At 42.2% G+C, this 16,605-nt stretch overlaps 2 protein-coding genes across 7 annotated transcripts in view; one reads left to right on the forward strand and one right to left on the reverse strand.

Moving 5' to 3' along the window:
• Positions 1–3,948, forward strand: part of pde4d (phosphodiesterase 4D, cAMP-specific) — a 128,679-nt gene extending 124,731 nt beyond the window's left edge. For all 4 annotated transcript variants that reach the window (XM_076099725.1, XM_076099724.1, XM_076099727.1 and 1 more), the window contains one exon: positions 18–3,948. In XM_076099725.1, coding sequence (XP_075955840.1) covers positions 18–560 — 543 coding nt within the window. In that variant the 3' untranslated portion in view covers positions 561–3,948. The remainder of the gene's footprint in view (positions 1–17) is intronic.
• A 1,375-nt stretch (positions 3,949–5,323) lies between these two features.
• Positions 5,324–16,386, reverse strand: rab3c (RAB3C, member RAS oncogene family). 3 transcript variants are annotated; one of them, XM_076099248.1, is made up of 6 exons: positions 16,274–16,386; positions 15,641–15,894; positions 14,279–14,503; positions 10,794–10,912; positions 7,864–7,988; positions 5,324–7,637 (listed from the first exon to the last, which is right to left on the reverse strand). In XM_076099248.1, exons 3-6 carry the CDS (start codon positions 14,501–14,503, stop codon positions 7,447–7,449), a joined length of 660 nt encoding a protein of 219 aa, XP_075955363.1. In that variant the 5' UTR covers positions 15,641–15,894; positions 16,274–16,386; the 3' UTR covers positions 5,324–7,446. The 3 variants fall into 3 exon arrangements, with proteins under 3 accessions (XP_075955363.1, XP_075955364.1, XP_075955362.1); XM_076099249.1 differs by having other exon boundaries at positions 14,279–15,894; XM_076099247.1 differs by lacking the exon at positions 16,274–16,386 and having other exon boundaries at positions 15,641–16,160.
• Between the last annotated feature and the right edge of the window lie 219 nt (positions 16,387–16,605).

A 16,605-nucleotide genomic window follows, 5' to 3' on the forward strand; every position in this document is an offset into this window, starting at 1 on the left:
CCTAATGTATCCTGTAGGTTGGCTTCATAGACTATATCGTTCACCCTTTGTGGGAGACCTGGGCTGACCTGGTCCACCCGGATGCCCAGGACATCCTCGACACGTTGGAAGACAACAGGGAGTGGTACCAAAGCACCATCCCCCAAAGCCCCTCTCCTCACTTGGACGACCCCGAGGACGGCTCTCGGCCCCCAGGGGACAAGTTCCAATTTGAGCTCACCCTGGAGGAGGACGGGGAGTCGGACACGGAGAAAGACAGCGGCAGCCAGCCGGAGGAGGAGGAAGAGGAGGAGGAGGAGGAGGATGACGAGGACGACGAGGAGGAGGAGGAGGAAGACGAAGACGAGGAGAACAGCTGTACTGACTCTAAAACGCTCTGTACGCAGGACTCTGAGTCAACAGAGATTCCTTTGGACGAACAGGTGGGGGATGATGAGGAGGAGGAGGAGGAGGAGGTAACGGAAGAGGGGCAGACATCCTGTTCACAACCATGTGTTGTGGAGGAAGAGGTAGCAGAGCAGCAGGAGGGAGAGGAGAAAGAGGAAGCCCCCCACACATAGCAGTTTATGGACAGCAACTGATTAACTGTTCTTCTTAGTAATGACAGATGATTATTTATAGAATTTTTTTGGGGGGTTTTGTGGAGTCTGTCTGTGTTTTTTATACATCTCTGTATGTGTGCTGCTCTCCACCTTGGCCACTCCTCCCGTCAGCTTTGTTCAGACACGCCCACCGGTACTTCTTCAAGTTTTTTTGCACTCAGGAAAACTCCTCTCCATTCCCGTCTGTACTGAAGCGGTGTGCCCTTATTTCCCTTTTTACGCCTCCTTTTCACAAGCTTAAGCTTAGTATACGGACGAGCAGTTCAGTCTGCTCAGTGCTGTCCACACGACACATGACATCACATTTTCCTTCCCTCTCCGCTTCGTCTCAGCCTTGCCTGAAAGTTTAGCAGTGTTTCTGTGTTTTATGTGTGCCCATACTCTACAGAGACGGTTATCGGCGTGTTCAAGGAGCATCTCCATCTCGGTTAGGTCCTTTCCTCCCCTCTTGCGGATTCGGAGGCATTTTATGCTGCCGTTCCGCTGAAAACCCGACGGACGCTGCAGAGATGAAAGCTGCAGCACACTGGGGAGCTTTACGAGACACATTTCTGATGTAAAAGTCTTCCTTGAAAACATGACTGATACAAAGCTCAAATCGACACAGCACTGGCGCTGTCCTAGACCTCTTTCATTTTTGTATCGTACTGTATGTAAGATTCAGATATTTTCTAGGAATTTACTTTTGCAATCTGAGGCTTTTCCTTTTCTGTGTTGGCAAAGAAGATGAGAGAACTTTTGGAGACCAGTGGGGAGAAGTGTGTCACAGATATTCAGTGTTTTGAAGGGATATCTTCACGGCTGGATTACATTAGGAGTGTTCTGAGGTGTTTGCACTTGCTCCAATAGCATTTATACTACTATTCCCGTGCTACTATACACACATTTGGTTCGTCCTGTGAGTTGAAATTTGGAATTTATTCATAATACCAATTCTTTGGGTAAGAGTTTTCACTGAGTTTTCACTGAGAAGGGTGCAGGAACCTTATGCTTTACTCTCATTGAAGCGGTTTATGATGTGGATGAAGCCTTCACATTTTGTTGTTGTTGCCTGCAGTTCTATTGAACACATCCTGAGACAATGCAATGCTTTGTAGTTGATACAAACAGCACCTTCTTTTTAGAAGCTTGATTAGTGTTCAGAGTATTCAGAAATATTAATGGTGTTAAAAACCACTGGTGTGATTTTTATACCAACGTTATGAGAGATTTCTGTTCTTCCTTTTTATTTTTGGTGCCCATTTCGTTTGATGTGCACATCACCAACAGCTGCATACCTGCTTGTTTCCAGCCACTTCATTTTCTGCTGAGCGGTGTCAATTCATTTGTCATCAAAATAATGCTTCATTTTGCCATCACAACATTCAACCCAGTTGCTGACAATCAGCTCCGTTGTCATCAGATAAGAAGCTCCTCTAATGCACTGATATATATATATATATATATTCATATATCACCGCTTCAATGTTTGATATGTTTAAACTCGCCAAAACACTCACTCATGAATACTTAGTGAGCTGTCTCACACCTCAGCCAAGACACTTTTTCTTTTTCCATGTTTATCATTTATTTTTCACTTTACACCTGATGCTATTATTTATTAGTATATTTTTCTATTTGTTGAGTCGTTTTTTGCAATATAAAGGTGGTACAGTAAATATTTAACTGTAGCATAGACCACAGTACAGGCTTGGCAGTTACAATACCCAAATATACTTTTTTTTTTCTCTGTGTACATAAAATATAGAAAAATTAACAAATGTATAAAAAAAAAAAACACTTGAAATACTGCACATCGCTTTTTTTAAAGAGCTTGTTTTGATTATGTGTCATTTCCAAACTTTTTATTTCATTTTGTGCCAAGATTTCTCTCTTCTTTTTTTTTCCAGCCTCACCCAATGCCCTTACCTGTAATAAAATGTTCTGGTTTTATCGCTGTTTACAAACATATATTTATTGTGCTGTATATAATATATAATTATTAATGTTATTACTATCATAATGCCGTTTGTTGTAAATGGTTGATTCTTATCATCCCTTTTGGTGATGGTGTGGCTGTATTACGTACCTCTTGTTGAGAGAATGTTTATTACACACAAGCTTCAGTGTAAAAATGATCCGTCGACATGTTGCTGATCTGAGAAGTAGCTCAGTGAAGAGAGGGGGAAAGCCAAATTGTTTTTTAAAAAGAAACTGTTCCTTGGCCCATGGGCTGTGCCTTAAATTCAACGCATGTCATTTACTTTAGCCTTTTCTTTCTGTTTTATTTTCTAGTTCTCTTTTGCTGCATTAGTAGTGAATCTCGTGGCTTGGGTTGGCCTGATCTCATGTTGCCTTTTTACTATCACAGCCAAACACAAATTGCTCTATCAAAAAAAAAAAGAAGAAGAAGAAGAAGTGGCTCTGGGTAGAAAATACGTCGTCAGTGCAGAAGCCTGCAGTGATTCAGGTCAACCACAAGCCATAGATGTACTACACGAGTGACGTGTGGCCTATAGCCGGATGTCCAAGAGTCGTATTTGCTGTAGACCCGGTCTGAACAACTCGCACCTTCCTTGCGCCCTGCCACCACTACACTCACAGATGTGACACAACCCCATCGGATGTAAGCAACACGGGAGCAACTTTTGCGTCTGCGCAAAGTTACTGCAGTGTCGTCTGCATCCACGTGGGTGTATCACAGCTACAAACACTGAATGGGGCGCAGCGGGAAGTGTGTAGTTGCCGCTGGACCACAGCCTACGAAGCACAGAGGCTTTGAGACACATCTGCATGTTCAGCCACTGCTGCATTAATTATGGCTGAAACACTGACAGTGTGTTGCTTATCTATGCTTGGCCAACACTTCCACTCACATTACTTGCAATATCCAAAACCACTGACATCTTTCTGCCTGGACGGGAGAAGGGTTTAGTACATCCCTGTAGTAAAGGGCGGGGGGGGGGGGGGGGGGGGGGGTTATGGGTGAGGGCATCATTGTCCAGAAACAGGGACTCTTATTTTGACACACATACTGTAGATTCTAAACAGCCCTGGACCAATGGAAACAGTGGGTTCTTTTCTCATTATGTGTTCTATTTTTTATGGTATGAAAGGTAAACACAAACTGTAACTTAAAAAAAGGTCTTCAGGACAATTATTTTTTTGGGTTATGTCTTTAGAATGCCAACTTGTCTGTAAGTTTCACAGGACAAGTCAAATGTTATTTTAATGGATTCCTTGTTAATTGCAGTCTATTGGATAGCACTGTAGATCATACAACTTTATGTAAAAAAACAAATAAAAAGAATGAAAAAAAGTTTTTATATGCAATGGATTAAATAAAAGCATGGGTTGATTCTGCCTACTCGCTGGTTTCTTGTCGTTGTTTCAGTAAAACAAGTGTGGGATGAAGCGTACATGTTTCACTGAGAAAAATATACTTTCAAAAAGCATTAATCCACTTTCTAAAATCTGACAGATTCATATTAAAACGCTTTTTGTAAGATAACAAAAGGTGATGATTATCTGGGTGATAACATCAGTCTTTACGCCACCGTGACTGAAGGACATGAGCGTTAACTTCAGCTCCATCCTTCATTCTGACTGAGGAGAGTATCTGCTGTTCATCTCAGTGAGCGGTTATCACGGCAGCCCTGATGAGGAAGAAAAGGCTGCGGTTGGCATTTATTGTCACAACGCCTTTTGTTAGTTTATTAAGAGCTACCACTAGAGGGACTGTTGTGTCACTTTTCAGTCTAGTTCTTTGTATGCTTTTGTATTGTGTCTGTCATGGAGTGCAAGGATTTGATTTACTACAACTCATCTCTTATCTCTGTAACCGGCACATTACTAGTGGCCTCTCAGGATCTACGAATTTAAAGTAACAGTAAGCTATATTTGGTACAATATAGTGCATTGTTTATTGAAGCTGTTGTACACGTATACTAGAGTTGTTTTAACGGACACTAGCTGTGGATATCCTAGAAAGTGCAATGAAGACACAGAGGACTTTGTTCTATGCGATACTGTGATAGCAGGCTACCAGTTATGAAGTGATCAATAAATCCCACTTTGACCTGTTTGCTTCACAACAGTATAGGTTTATATACACCGGTATATAAAGCTGGTACATTTGTGTGTATTCTGATCTTTTACAGTATCAAAAGTTCATGCAGTAGAACAGCCCTTCACAGTTTTATATATTTCTGTGTCATTGTTATTGTTAATGCTTTACTGTTTAAGCAGTATTTTCTTATTGTAGCTTAATGAGCTGAAGCTGCTACTATTACTGGATTAGTTTAGTAATTTTATAGAATGATCACATATTTTGTATGTAAAATCAAAATCTCCAATGAACTAACTTTCAGGCAAAGGTAAAAAAATACAATATTCATCTCGGAATTTTCGGGGAGTGGAAGGAAATACCCAAGTACTTCTTAATTAGTGTATTATTACTGATACATAAACATGTAAGTGGCATTTTTATTAAGCTGTTGAGGTGAAATGTAACTATTTTTTAACGATGTGCTATTGGATAGATTAATGTACATCTATTCATTGTGAGTCAGTAGCTGTCAAATAATTGCAGTGGAGCGCTCCAACACTAGGTGGTGTGCGTCGCCTAGAAATGAAACAAGAATTACAGCAGCAGAGCAGAGCGGACCTGCGGTTCAGAGGGCAATCCCTCCGCCATGTTTCTCTATAGTCAGCAGAGAGAGAGAGAGAACACAGAGACCCACTGATAGAATTTGATTTATTTCCTATAATCTCAAAAACATACTTCTTACTTTGCTTGCACTCTTGAGAAACAAATATATTCAGTAATATGTAAAGTCATACTGTTCTACAATGACATTTGACCAGAGTGACTGTCAGGCCACGGCCACATAGCTATTCCTCTATCAAATGAATCTTGACTGGAGATCAATACAATAATTTATTTCATGGCTACCAGCATAAAATCATAATATCACACACATACACGGGTGCACACGCACAAAGAACGTGTACACACATATGCGCAGGGTCTATCCCTTTTCTTGGATTTACAACAGTATGGCATGGACTAAGTAACCTCCCTGACTATCGTTCACAATAACACTGCATTTTGACATGATAATACGAGATCAATCAACACCCAACAGTTAGCAGGAACAGCATATAGTACGTGAATACATTTGTACAAAAGGTATACGCAAACAATACACTATATTACGTCATTTGTCTGTTCAACATGGCAGGTACACACACGCGCGCACGCACACACACACACACGCTTTTTTTCAGAGATTGTACATCAGTTTCACAGCCATTCTGACCAAACTGTCTCTCACATACTGCAGATAGAGTCATAGTACTCGAGGACAGGAGAAACTATGTACAGGGTTTCATTCATAAAATATTGCACTTATTGGCCCATTGCATCTCACAGCAAGTGCTATGACAATGCTTCTAAATCTGTAACACAGAGTGATATATATATACACTATCTTATTATATAAATCTACATAGATAAGTCAGGACTGGCTTCATGCAATATTTTGTTTTTTTTTATTCAACTATGCAACAAACAACTGACGATGCAAAAGGAATTGTATTGTTTTGGCACAAACGTTTTTGCAGAACTGAAAGGCTTTCTGGATTTTAAAAGGGGCTACAACTTTCATATCATATGGGCTTGAGTTATCATTAAGACCACTACTATCTATAATGCTTTTCTTTCAGGAGGGAATTATTTTATAGCACAAACATGAAATTTTAGCATGCTGAATGAAACTTTTTTTTTTTTTATATGGCTGTTTATTCCATGCCAGAGCTGATCACTTGTTATATATCACACACTGTACTGTGCCTTGTCAGTGTGTGTATTGAATGAAATGCTGGATCGTTGCTATCATGTGGAGTTGAGGATGTTTAGGTTCTATCTTTAGATAAAACAGCACATATGATTGACTTTTTGGCAGCATGCTCATCGCATTAAACTATAAAGGGTCGTCTTAGAGGCTAAGCACATAGAAGTAGTTGCTTTTAAGAATTACAGATATACTTATCAGAGAAATCACACATCTACAGACAGCAAAACGTAGAATAGTACTCACATCAACATTACACATACTGGATTCATTCCAAAAGTAAAGCAAGACAGAGGAACGTACGGAGGCCGTGTTGGAGATGCTAAAAGGCCACTTTTTTTTTTAATCCAAGGTAGACGACCTTTTTTCGATGACAGAGTTTCACTCATTTGTCACATAATACTCACACTCGTGCAAACCCACACACACACTTACTGTACAGTCACACAACAGCCACACACTCACTACACGAAAGAAAGCCGTTACATCCTTTAGTGCACTAAATCATAGATTTGGCAGCTTTAGGAGACAAAATAATCCTATAAAAGGAAAATACATACTGTACAAAAAATAAAAGTCAAAGCACTCACTTACTCTATCTCTCATTTTATAATTATTCTATAGGTCTTAAAGATTTTTAAAGGTCTTAAGGACTAACTGTACTTCATGTCTATGGACTATTTCCAGCCTTATCAAACAGACTTGGTTTATGACCATACTAACTAGCTGAGGAATGAGAATATGGTGTCTCTACGTTTTGGATATCCTGTAATGTCAAACAGTTTACAATAGCCATGTGTGTTTGTCTGGTTATTTGCTCTTGATATAAGGTGATAAAGTTGAGAGATAGTACGACGGCATTTTGTAATTCTACCACTAAACAGGGTTTGAACTGTAGTCCAGAGAAAGCAGCACTAGCAGGAGTGATAAGGGAGAACACAACTCTGCACACTCTACCACCTTACAGGACCCGCGCTGCCCTCCCCCTTTTTGCTTCCTGACATCAGTCACTAACAGTTGCATCCAGGCTGCTGGAGGGGCGGAGCGCTGTCTGTGAGTTTGGCAGTGGGAGCTCCTGTGGTGACGGCCGGATCCGAGTCCAAGCTCTCGGACATCTTGTCGCAAATGAGGTCGACGAGACGCTCAAAGGTCTGCTTCACGTTGACGTTGTCCTTGGCGCTGGTCTCAAAGAATTCAAAACCTTGGAAAGAGGGAGAGTTAGCAACATGAGAACAGGAGGAGACAAGACAACCAGCGTATGATAAATATTTAGTATTACATTTTTAGGACAAGCTTTGAGAGGTATTGTTGCTGATGAAAGCTGCTTCTATGTAGCAGTAGGATAATATCCTAAAAGGTAACAAAAGCACTGGCAAGTGAAAAAAAGCCAAAAGACATAAAGGGTTGAATGTTGCTCCAAGACTTACCCAGCTGCTCTGCCAGCAGTCTGCCGTTGTCCACTGAGACCACTCTCTCCTCTTCCATATCACACTTATTTCCAGCCAGCACCACCTGTGCATTATCCCACGAGTAGGTTTTTATCTGAGTTGACCTGCGCATAATCAGAAAAACGTGTTTTTTTTGTCAAAGCATCACAGTCAAATAAATGCTGTTGCTGAATTTTATAATAACTTGTCAGGATTGTCTTTGTGGCACTTTTTACTGGACGGGATCCTGACAGTTTGTAGAGCGAAGGACATGATGTAAAGTTCATTCCCCGTTTGGACCAGTCATGAACAGCGATTACATCACCATGCGTTTGGCATCATGAAACACTTGAGTCACTGTTAGCAGCCGCGCAAAAGTGGGTCAATTACCGGTCTGTGCTGAACACGTGTAAGCACTATTACGCAGATGTAGGTTATCACTTGGTATTTTCTAGCTATCTGGCATTGACATGTGTGATACTTTACATCCTTTCCTTTGGATTTGTTCTTCGGTTCCTGCTAACTTCTGATTGGTAAGCTATTAATCGTACGTGCCACACACAGCCTGCTGGATATTAAAGCTACACAGGGAAAAGTTATAGTCTCTGACATGGCATATGGGGAAAACTGGTTTGCTACTAAATAATGGCGAACTATACCGAAGATGCACACAGCTTGCAAATGTGAATTTGAGCTCTGTGTCTTTCGCCTTAAAGCCAGGAAAATGATTTACATCCCAGATTGTGATGTTCCGGCGCGATAACAATGACAATTTCAGAAAATTGACTGTGAATCAGAGAGGCGCTTGTTCTCAAAGCACTTTGAGGAGGCATTTCGGGAACAAATATCTCCTGTGGTATTGCAGTCTGACTAAAAGTAGGGCAGCTAACACACTACATGCTGAAATCACTAGAGAAAGAGCCAGTAAGAAAGAGAGGAAGAAACAACGAGCTGGAGAGAGAGAGAGAGAGAGAGAGAGAGAGAGAGAGAGAGAGAGAGAGAGAGAGAGAGAGAGAGAGAGAGAGAGAGAGAGAGAGAGAGGGAGAGAGACAGAGAGAGAAAGAGCAGCATGATGTTGGCACTCCTCCTCTCTCTCTGTCCAGTTCGGACTTGTTAGCGGTTCAGATGTGGGTCATTTTGAAGCCAACTGCTGATAATATTCACTGACAGAATAAACATTTGTGTTTGCATCCAGTCAAACAGCGCTGCGTGTGCAGGCTATAAAAGGTCTGTACGTTTACCGGTGCATTTTGAACAACGTAGCCTCTGGAGAACAGAGACAGGATAATTGGAAGGTACACGCACATCCTTTGAGATGGTTGCTGTAATCAAATGGTTTGTGTAATTAATTTGCATGATTTCTTTCAAGTCCATTTGATGTCAGCGTTACAATATTTCCCTGTTTTGTCTCTGTCACGGGCAGGAAATGAGCACGTCACAAGCTTAATTCAGCCACCGTCAGGGAAGGAGCTGTTGCCATGGCAGCCTCTTTTTTTTCTCTACAACCTTGTCACAAGGAACAAGAGAAAGAGAAAGTGGGATTTAAGCCTGTGGCAAAGGCAAAAAAAAAGGGGGGGGGGGGGGGGATTCTGGTTATATGAAGGGTAAAAGAACGAGCCTCTTCCTGTGTGTACAGTGGAGTGATTTGTGCACAGTCTGGTACGTCAGCTCACAGGTAAAACTCTCCAGGATTGTTGCTGCCACTGACACACTTGGCTCCATTCATTACCATATACCTATCACAGACAGTGCTCAGACTGCAGTATTCCATCAAAGTGTCAGACAGGCCTTAACAGAATAATAGGTGTGTCGGGCGCCGACCTCTGTTCACAAGAAAGCCTTGTTTCTTCTTAATGACTGGAAATCTATTTCAACACAAGTCATGCTAATAATAGTGCAGCATCTCAGTTGAGCACCGGGCTTTAATATGTGCGCACTTTAAATGCAGCTGCTTTAACCATGACAAGTGCTTCCTAAAGCAGCTGTCAAGTGCTGCTAGCTAAGTGACGAGGGCCAAGCAGACACTGACCTTAATAGTGATTGTCATAGTCCTACAATGGGTGCAAGCCACGTGGCATGCAGGCCAAGAGTCAACTGCAAAAATACCCCAATCTATATCAAGTCTGTGTGAGTCATATCGTCTTATCCTTGCAGCTGAAACACTAACATCATGAGAATATCACTATGATGATTCAGAATTTTTTTCTTAAAAAAACAACAATAAGAAATCCGTCTGTACTCCCGAGATGTCTTTGGGCTGGCAGACAGAGATAACCGTAGACCAGCAGGGTGTAAATAAGATGAAAACACCTCTGGAGTGTCGAGTTGTAAGGAGGAACATCGTCAGAATGTAAATCAAACACACGTTTACATCTGATTGGCAGAGCTGAAATTCCTTGGCGTTTCACAAAAGCGTCCTCGCTGTTGTGCCGATGAGGACGCGTTTGTTTCTAGAGCAAGAATCCTAACCCAGAAACCTGGATTCTGCAGCCATTTCGAACGTCGCCTTGCGAGTCCTGTTTTAGACACCAATGCATCATCATAAGTCAGTGACATTTGGGCTCGGCTCAGAGCTGCTCCTCCTACAGACGCTTCTATGACTCATGAATGGACGAGAGCCATGACCTTGACAAGTTTCCCCTAGATCTCCAAGCCTGACAACGATGCACACATGCACACCACACAACAACACTGTCAAACATGAGAGAGACAATACTGTAGAGAAAGGGATGGTATCATGCACAATATCGAGTGTGCAGGACTGATTCCATTATGGCGACAAACAGGAAGCCCTTTTTTTCTCCGTTGATCTGAGGCTCATAAATATTCAGTACAACACACAGGAAGAGATCGGACGAGAGATGACAACTGCATTAAAAAATTGTCCAAAACGACCCAACATTGACTCCAAAGAGCTCGGGGCGACTCACCAGTCCTGCACAGCGCCGAAGGACTCCTCGTTGGTGATGTCGTACATTAGGATGAAGCCCATGGCCCCGCGGTAGTAGGCGGTGGTGATGGTCCTGTAGCGCTCCTGGCCGGCTGTGTCCTACACACAGAAAGCATGATTGAGCATTGACGTTAGCCAGCTGACTGATAATTAGACTCAGCAACTTTGACACGATGCTGCACAGCACAAATGCGAGTCCATAATGGTAAATGTGAAGCCATGTGCATTATTGTTCCTGCAGCTAATTATGCATACTAAATGATTCTTCGGCTACAATCTGAGCGCAGATGACAGAGGATCTACTTTTCTATTTTCTATCTACGCTTACGTATGGCGATGTTTGTTGTGTTTGTGATGTGGACATAATCATTAGGCTAACTGCATCACTGGCTTTGCATTGATAAGATGCCAAAAAACAGCAAGTCCATTTAGGCTGATGTGATTGATTCTTTCCTCTCCTCAGCTGTGTTACACACTCGATGGTGCAGTATTCAGAGCTCAGCTCATGGCATGCATTTCTTAGAAAAAAGGGGCTAAAAATAGAGATAAAAATGATTTCAACATTGGGAAAGTGCTTGCTGTTCATGATAAGACTGAACAAAATTGCTCCGAGGCAAAGCAGGCGAGTGATTACACAGCATTCGAGGAGTAGTACATTGTACACAGATTGCCCTGGAAACATGTGACCACTGCAGCCTTTGCAACGAGATGTCAATGAAAATGCTAATGGCTCCCAATGCAGACAGATGAAGCTCTTCTGTGTGTCCATGAGGAGAGAGGAGGCGTGTGAGCTCAGGAATATTTTTTGTTTGTTCACAGAAGTGTCGATTTGTTGTTTTTACGGTACATTATATAATACTCAAGCCCAATGATGTCCCTCCTGTTTCTACTGTATGTTTACTGTGCTGTGGTTCCACCCACAACAAAGTGTTTTGCAGGCTTCTGTGAATCATGATGGAGCACTTCTGGCTGCTCCATTTGGCTCTTTGTTAAAACAGAAGCTCGACAGGCAGCACTGGATGGTATTTGCCACAGTGGTGTTGCTTTCTGTCAGCCTGCACATGGCTGCAACAGTGTGCCTGTTATAGCCAGAGGACAGCTCTGACCTTCACTCCACAGAGACAGAGCTCACAGCAGGCCGAGCTTCCACACACAGCACAGCTAGGACCTTTTGTGGGTTTACAATAACACCCAAAAAATGCATGTGGATGTGTGCATCTTTAATGTCAGGAGCTAGTGTGTTGAAATAGCATAAAAAGAAAGAAAAATATGTTTTCGGGGATTTCTACTGTCATTGTGCGATTACCAATTCCTGAAACAGTATGTACAAGTCATCTGAATGTTTTTACTTCAGTCGTTCTTTCTTTTTTCTTGTCTGAGTTCTGAGGTTTGGACATTTCAGTAGCGTATTGATTCTTTACCGAGTGCTTGGCAATGACCTTTGCATTTCCAGGCTATTTCAGTGAGCCGGTTTGCTTTGTTCTCAGTTAAAAAGACAGAGCAGGACAGGAAAAAAATAAATAAAATGCTGAGTCCCGTGAATTGGAGCTCCTTGAAAAGCGTTGCCTCTAGTCTGCGGCTCACCATAAATCAATCCAAGAAGCTGACTGCTTCAAGTGGAGAAGCAGTGAGCGCAGGCTGACACGCGCCTGAACTCGTCTTGATTCACTAAAGTGAGTTTTAAGTGTTTTATGAGGTCCATCTTGGCAACGCTCGCCGATGTGCTTCATTCACTTCAGCCAAATAAAACAACTGGGACAACTCGGATGCATTTTGATACTTTTATCTCTCCAACTTAAAAATCAGACCAATTCATTTAGATGCAAGGGCAATATTGTCTTTCATCTCTAAATATGCTTGTCTTTGCTAATTATGAAAACACATCATCCCGATTAGCCGATTCATTTTCTAATCATTTGACTGTTCACATCTATAGTTTTTACATCCTGCTGGAGAGCTTCTTCTTTGTCTGACCAAATGCCTGGAGGTGGCTAATTGCTGCAAAAGACAGCAGTTATGACAAGAGAGACTAAACCCTCTGAAGGAACGTTGCCATTTGGTGAAGCACACAGAAGAAAATGGTAAAAAAAAGAAAAAAGAAATAGAGAGAAAGAGAGGAACTTTTATCTATCTCAGTGGAGTTACAAGATAATCTGCTACAACAGCTCAGATGAACTCCTAATTAAACAGCCTCAGACATTCTTCAGTTTCCCACACATTCTGAGGAAGGTGTTGCTTCTGTGTTCTTGCCCGCCGTGTGCCAAACTAACACTTACTAGTCTCTTGTCAGTAATGTTGAGACTTCCATCTGTCTCCATACTTACATCGTGGAGTGTTAAACAGGAAAACACAGTGTAGCCTCTCCTGAAGCTTCCTTCAACTAATTAAAAAACACAGCTGATGTGCCACATGTTTCTAAGAATTAAAGAGCGGGATGAGTTTTCAAGTTGTGAATTGAGACGCTGAAATTCAAACATTATAAAAATGTTTTATTTAGGATGGTGAAAAACCTCACTTTATGAGTGAAATGGTCCTATTTTGTGTATATTGATCTTTTAAAAGATTGCTTGAGATGATGTCAAAGTCCTTTGTTGTCGTTTATCTATACCTAGAAACCCGAGATGGTAAAAGAAATAAGATTAGCTTCAAATGTACATTCTGTACTTTGACTGAAGTACATTTAACATAACGCAAACATCAAGAGATGAAAAGAGAAGTGCCTCCAAGCATATCAAGCAAGCATGATCTGTCCAAAAAACGTGACTAAATTGAGTTAATGCATAGGTGATCCCGTAGGACCAAGCAGCCATCAAGTCACAACCTGTCACAGACCTTGAAACATATTGATCTATGTAGAAAGATACGGGCAGGGGTCAGGAGACAGTGGGCTCTGGGCACAGACTGACATCCTTTTACAGACATGACAGGAGTCAGTCTGCATGAACACAAGGACGGAGAGGAATGAGAGGGCAGGGCGGCCCCTGCCCCCCTTAGATAGTCCTCCAGGAGACCTTGGAGGACAACAGTCAACAGATTTCTTCCACACACCTACTGTAACATGCAAATGCGCTGGATTTAACTGAATTAAATTGAAATGTGTGCATGGTTGACATGACAACCATGAAACCAAGAAACGTGACATGTGACATGAAAGGAAGAACACTGTTACAGCTTGTTGCTGCTGGTTTGTAGTCTAGAAATGCATTTTTCTGCCTTCTATAAATTACCATCATTAGATCATAATCATATTCTATTAGCCTTTAAATAGACAGATTAGACAGAAAGCAGGTCCTTCCAGTGTAAACAGCAAATAAGTAGGTCATCATCCTGTGTTGACCAGCCAAGGAGTGCAAGATAAGCAAATACAACATATCTTTGACGGCCATATTCCAATTGTTTCATCTGGTTTGGTCCGGAACCAAATATTTGGTAAATGTTTAATGCTAATATCTTAATATGTCATACCCAGATCTGCAGTTTGATCCTCTTGTCATTCTTGTAGACCGTCTTTACTTTGAAGTCAATGCCCACTGTGCTGACGAAGGCCGAAGTGAAGGCGTCGTCAGCATAGCGGAACAGGAAAGACGTTTTGCCCACGCTGCTGTTGCCGATGATCAGCAGCTTGAACATGTAGTCAAAGTTTTGGTCCCCTCCCTCTCCCTTCCCTTTGGCATCCTGAGTGGCAGCCATCTGCAAAAAAAACAAACAAACACGAGAGACGCTGAGAAGAATAAATTAACAGCTTCACCTTGAGTTACTGTGAAGCTTTTCAGAGCTGTGACGCACAGCGGATGTGAACCCAACTAAGAAGAAACTAATGATTTGTTTTCCAGATGACTCTAGATGTTGCACACAGTAGTGTAGTACACACTTGCTCTTCAGACCACAGATCAGAGGTGACAGAAGGCTGTGTCAGGCAAACCAGCATGACCAACGCAGCAAGCTGTTGTATTGATGAGTATTAGATAACCAGGATTTTAAAGAGCTGACTTTGTATTCTCCAATGCCAAAATGATTCCGTCAATGTAACTAAGGGATTATTATAATGATGTTATTACCGTTACCACTTAAAGATCTCATGAATACAAATCAGATGCAGTATTTAATTACTTGGCAAAGTACACCTATATTGTATTGGAGCAAAACATGTCAAACAATTATTTTACATCCCAGTTCAAATGTGAGTGTGATGTTTTCATTTGACTTATTAAGAGCTTTCCTAATACACTCAAATTTCACCAGCCAGTAAATCTTCTTCCATATTAAAACTGTTGTGACCTACTGTTGTACAATAAACATGTATTTTCCACCTTAACAACGCATCTACACCGAGTATTTCCGCTGCAAGCTGTTAGCAGTCAGCGACCAGAGAGGACACGAGTACTACGAGCAAGATGTCAAGAGCACAGTCATCATTGCTCCAAGGTGAATGTTTTGACAAAGCCACAGCGCTCATATGCTAAACGAGATCTCCTCGTAGCCCATCTAGTTATAAAAGATGCCGGACCTCCATCCTGCACATCCTGCACCGGCGGTTTCTGGTCGCTTCCGCGTATGAAAAAAACCACCAAAAAAAAAAGAAAGAAACCCAACACCGAGGCAGTATTTGCAAGGACACCGCTTTGAAATAATCAGTGCAATGCTGCACACACCACGATAAAAGCAGCCATCTGATATGTAATTACACGATGCAGTTAAAGCAGGGAGCTGCATGCCAGCTAATGCTAGACGAGCTATTCTGGGCACGAGGTCATTTTATGAATTAATTAAATTCTTCTACATAACTATTAATAAATGAAACGCGTTAAAGACATTGTGTGGACAAACCTGTTTTGAAGGCCTCGGCTCTATCTGTATCTGCCCCTGTTTTGCAGAACACGGTTGTTTTTTGTATGTGAGTCTAATGCAGCCGTTGATTTTCTTCCCCCCGTGTCTCTCTTTCTCTCTGGAGCGCCGACCAATTTCAGCACCTGGGAGCTGTCCCCTCCGCTTCGGATATTGTGGCACGCGCCCCTGAGCTGGCTCGCGTGAGATGAGCACGAGCAGAGGAAAGTGCGCGTCATGCGTGTCTCTGACGTCACCTGGCAGAAAGGGCCGAGAGGGATGGGGGGGGGTTGTAGTTTTTTTTATCACGGCATCAGCGCAGAGTCCGAGAGGGGCGTCAAAAGTCGGGTTTCGACTGCATTTCCCAGCATGCAGCGCGGCACAGCTGTCAGCAGCTGTGCGATTTACCGTGGAATCGCAGGAAAAGCTCTGTAGTTCGTGCTGCAATAAGCAACAGACGTCGCCGACAGACGCGCCACACATTGCAAGAGAGAGACTACAATTAAACTGCAATACAACTGGAAACATTTGTTCAGCATCTCACTGCTGTGAGACATCGTGTGATGCTCTCTCTCTCTCTCTCTCTCTCTATATATATATATATATATAGCTTTACAATTAAATCATGCATCTTACCTTCCCGTACAAGTCCATTGTGTGTCTGTTATAAAAAACCCTCCAGTAGCCTTTTATAAACTCGAAGCTGGGCAGTATATTTTGAAGCAAATATGATGGCCTCTCCTTTTGCGTCACTCTGGTCTGTCTTGCCCCCCCCCCACCCCCCGCCCATGCAGCCAGCTCCGTCCAGAGACCAAGCGGCTGAGCAAATAAAGAGAGGCCTGAGTGGTAGATGAATGGATGAATATTATTATTGTGGGCCTTTTCAATAGGAGCAAGTGCAGGGTGAGGCCGCGGCGGAAGTGGAACAAATGGACATCTTTGCAATTGTAATCACGTCGGCCCTCTTT

The sequence above is a fragment of the Anarhichas minor genome, unplaced genomic scaffold (assembly GCF_050575085.1).
Source record: "Anarhichas minor isolate MPS153535 unplaced genomic scaffold, ASM5057508v1 ptg000025l, whole genome shotgun sequence".
In the NCBI taxonomy this organism is placed as follows: domain Eukaryota; kingdom Metazoa; phylum Chordata; class Actinopteri; order Perciformes; family Anarhichadidae; genus Anarhichas; species Anarhichas minor.

Excerpts from the sequence above, each read along its gene's own strand:
- rab3c (XM_076099247.1), bottom strand. The coding sequence starts at position 16,120 with ATGTGTGGCGCGTCTGTCGGCGACGTCTGTTGCTTATTGCAGCACGAA. Across the intron at positions 7,989-10,793 it reads TTCGGCGCTGTGCAGGACTG|GTCAACTCAGATAAAAACCT; the intron begins GTGAGTCGCCCC and ends GATTATGCGCAG. Across the intron at positions 7,638-7,863 it reads ACTGCTGGCAGAGCAGCTGG|GTTTTGAATTCTTTGAGACC; the intron begins GTAAGTCTTGGA and ends CCTCTTTCCAAG.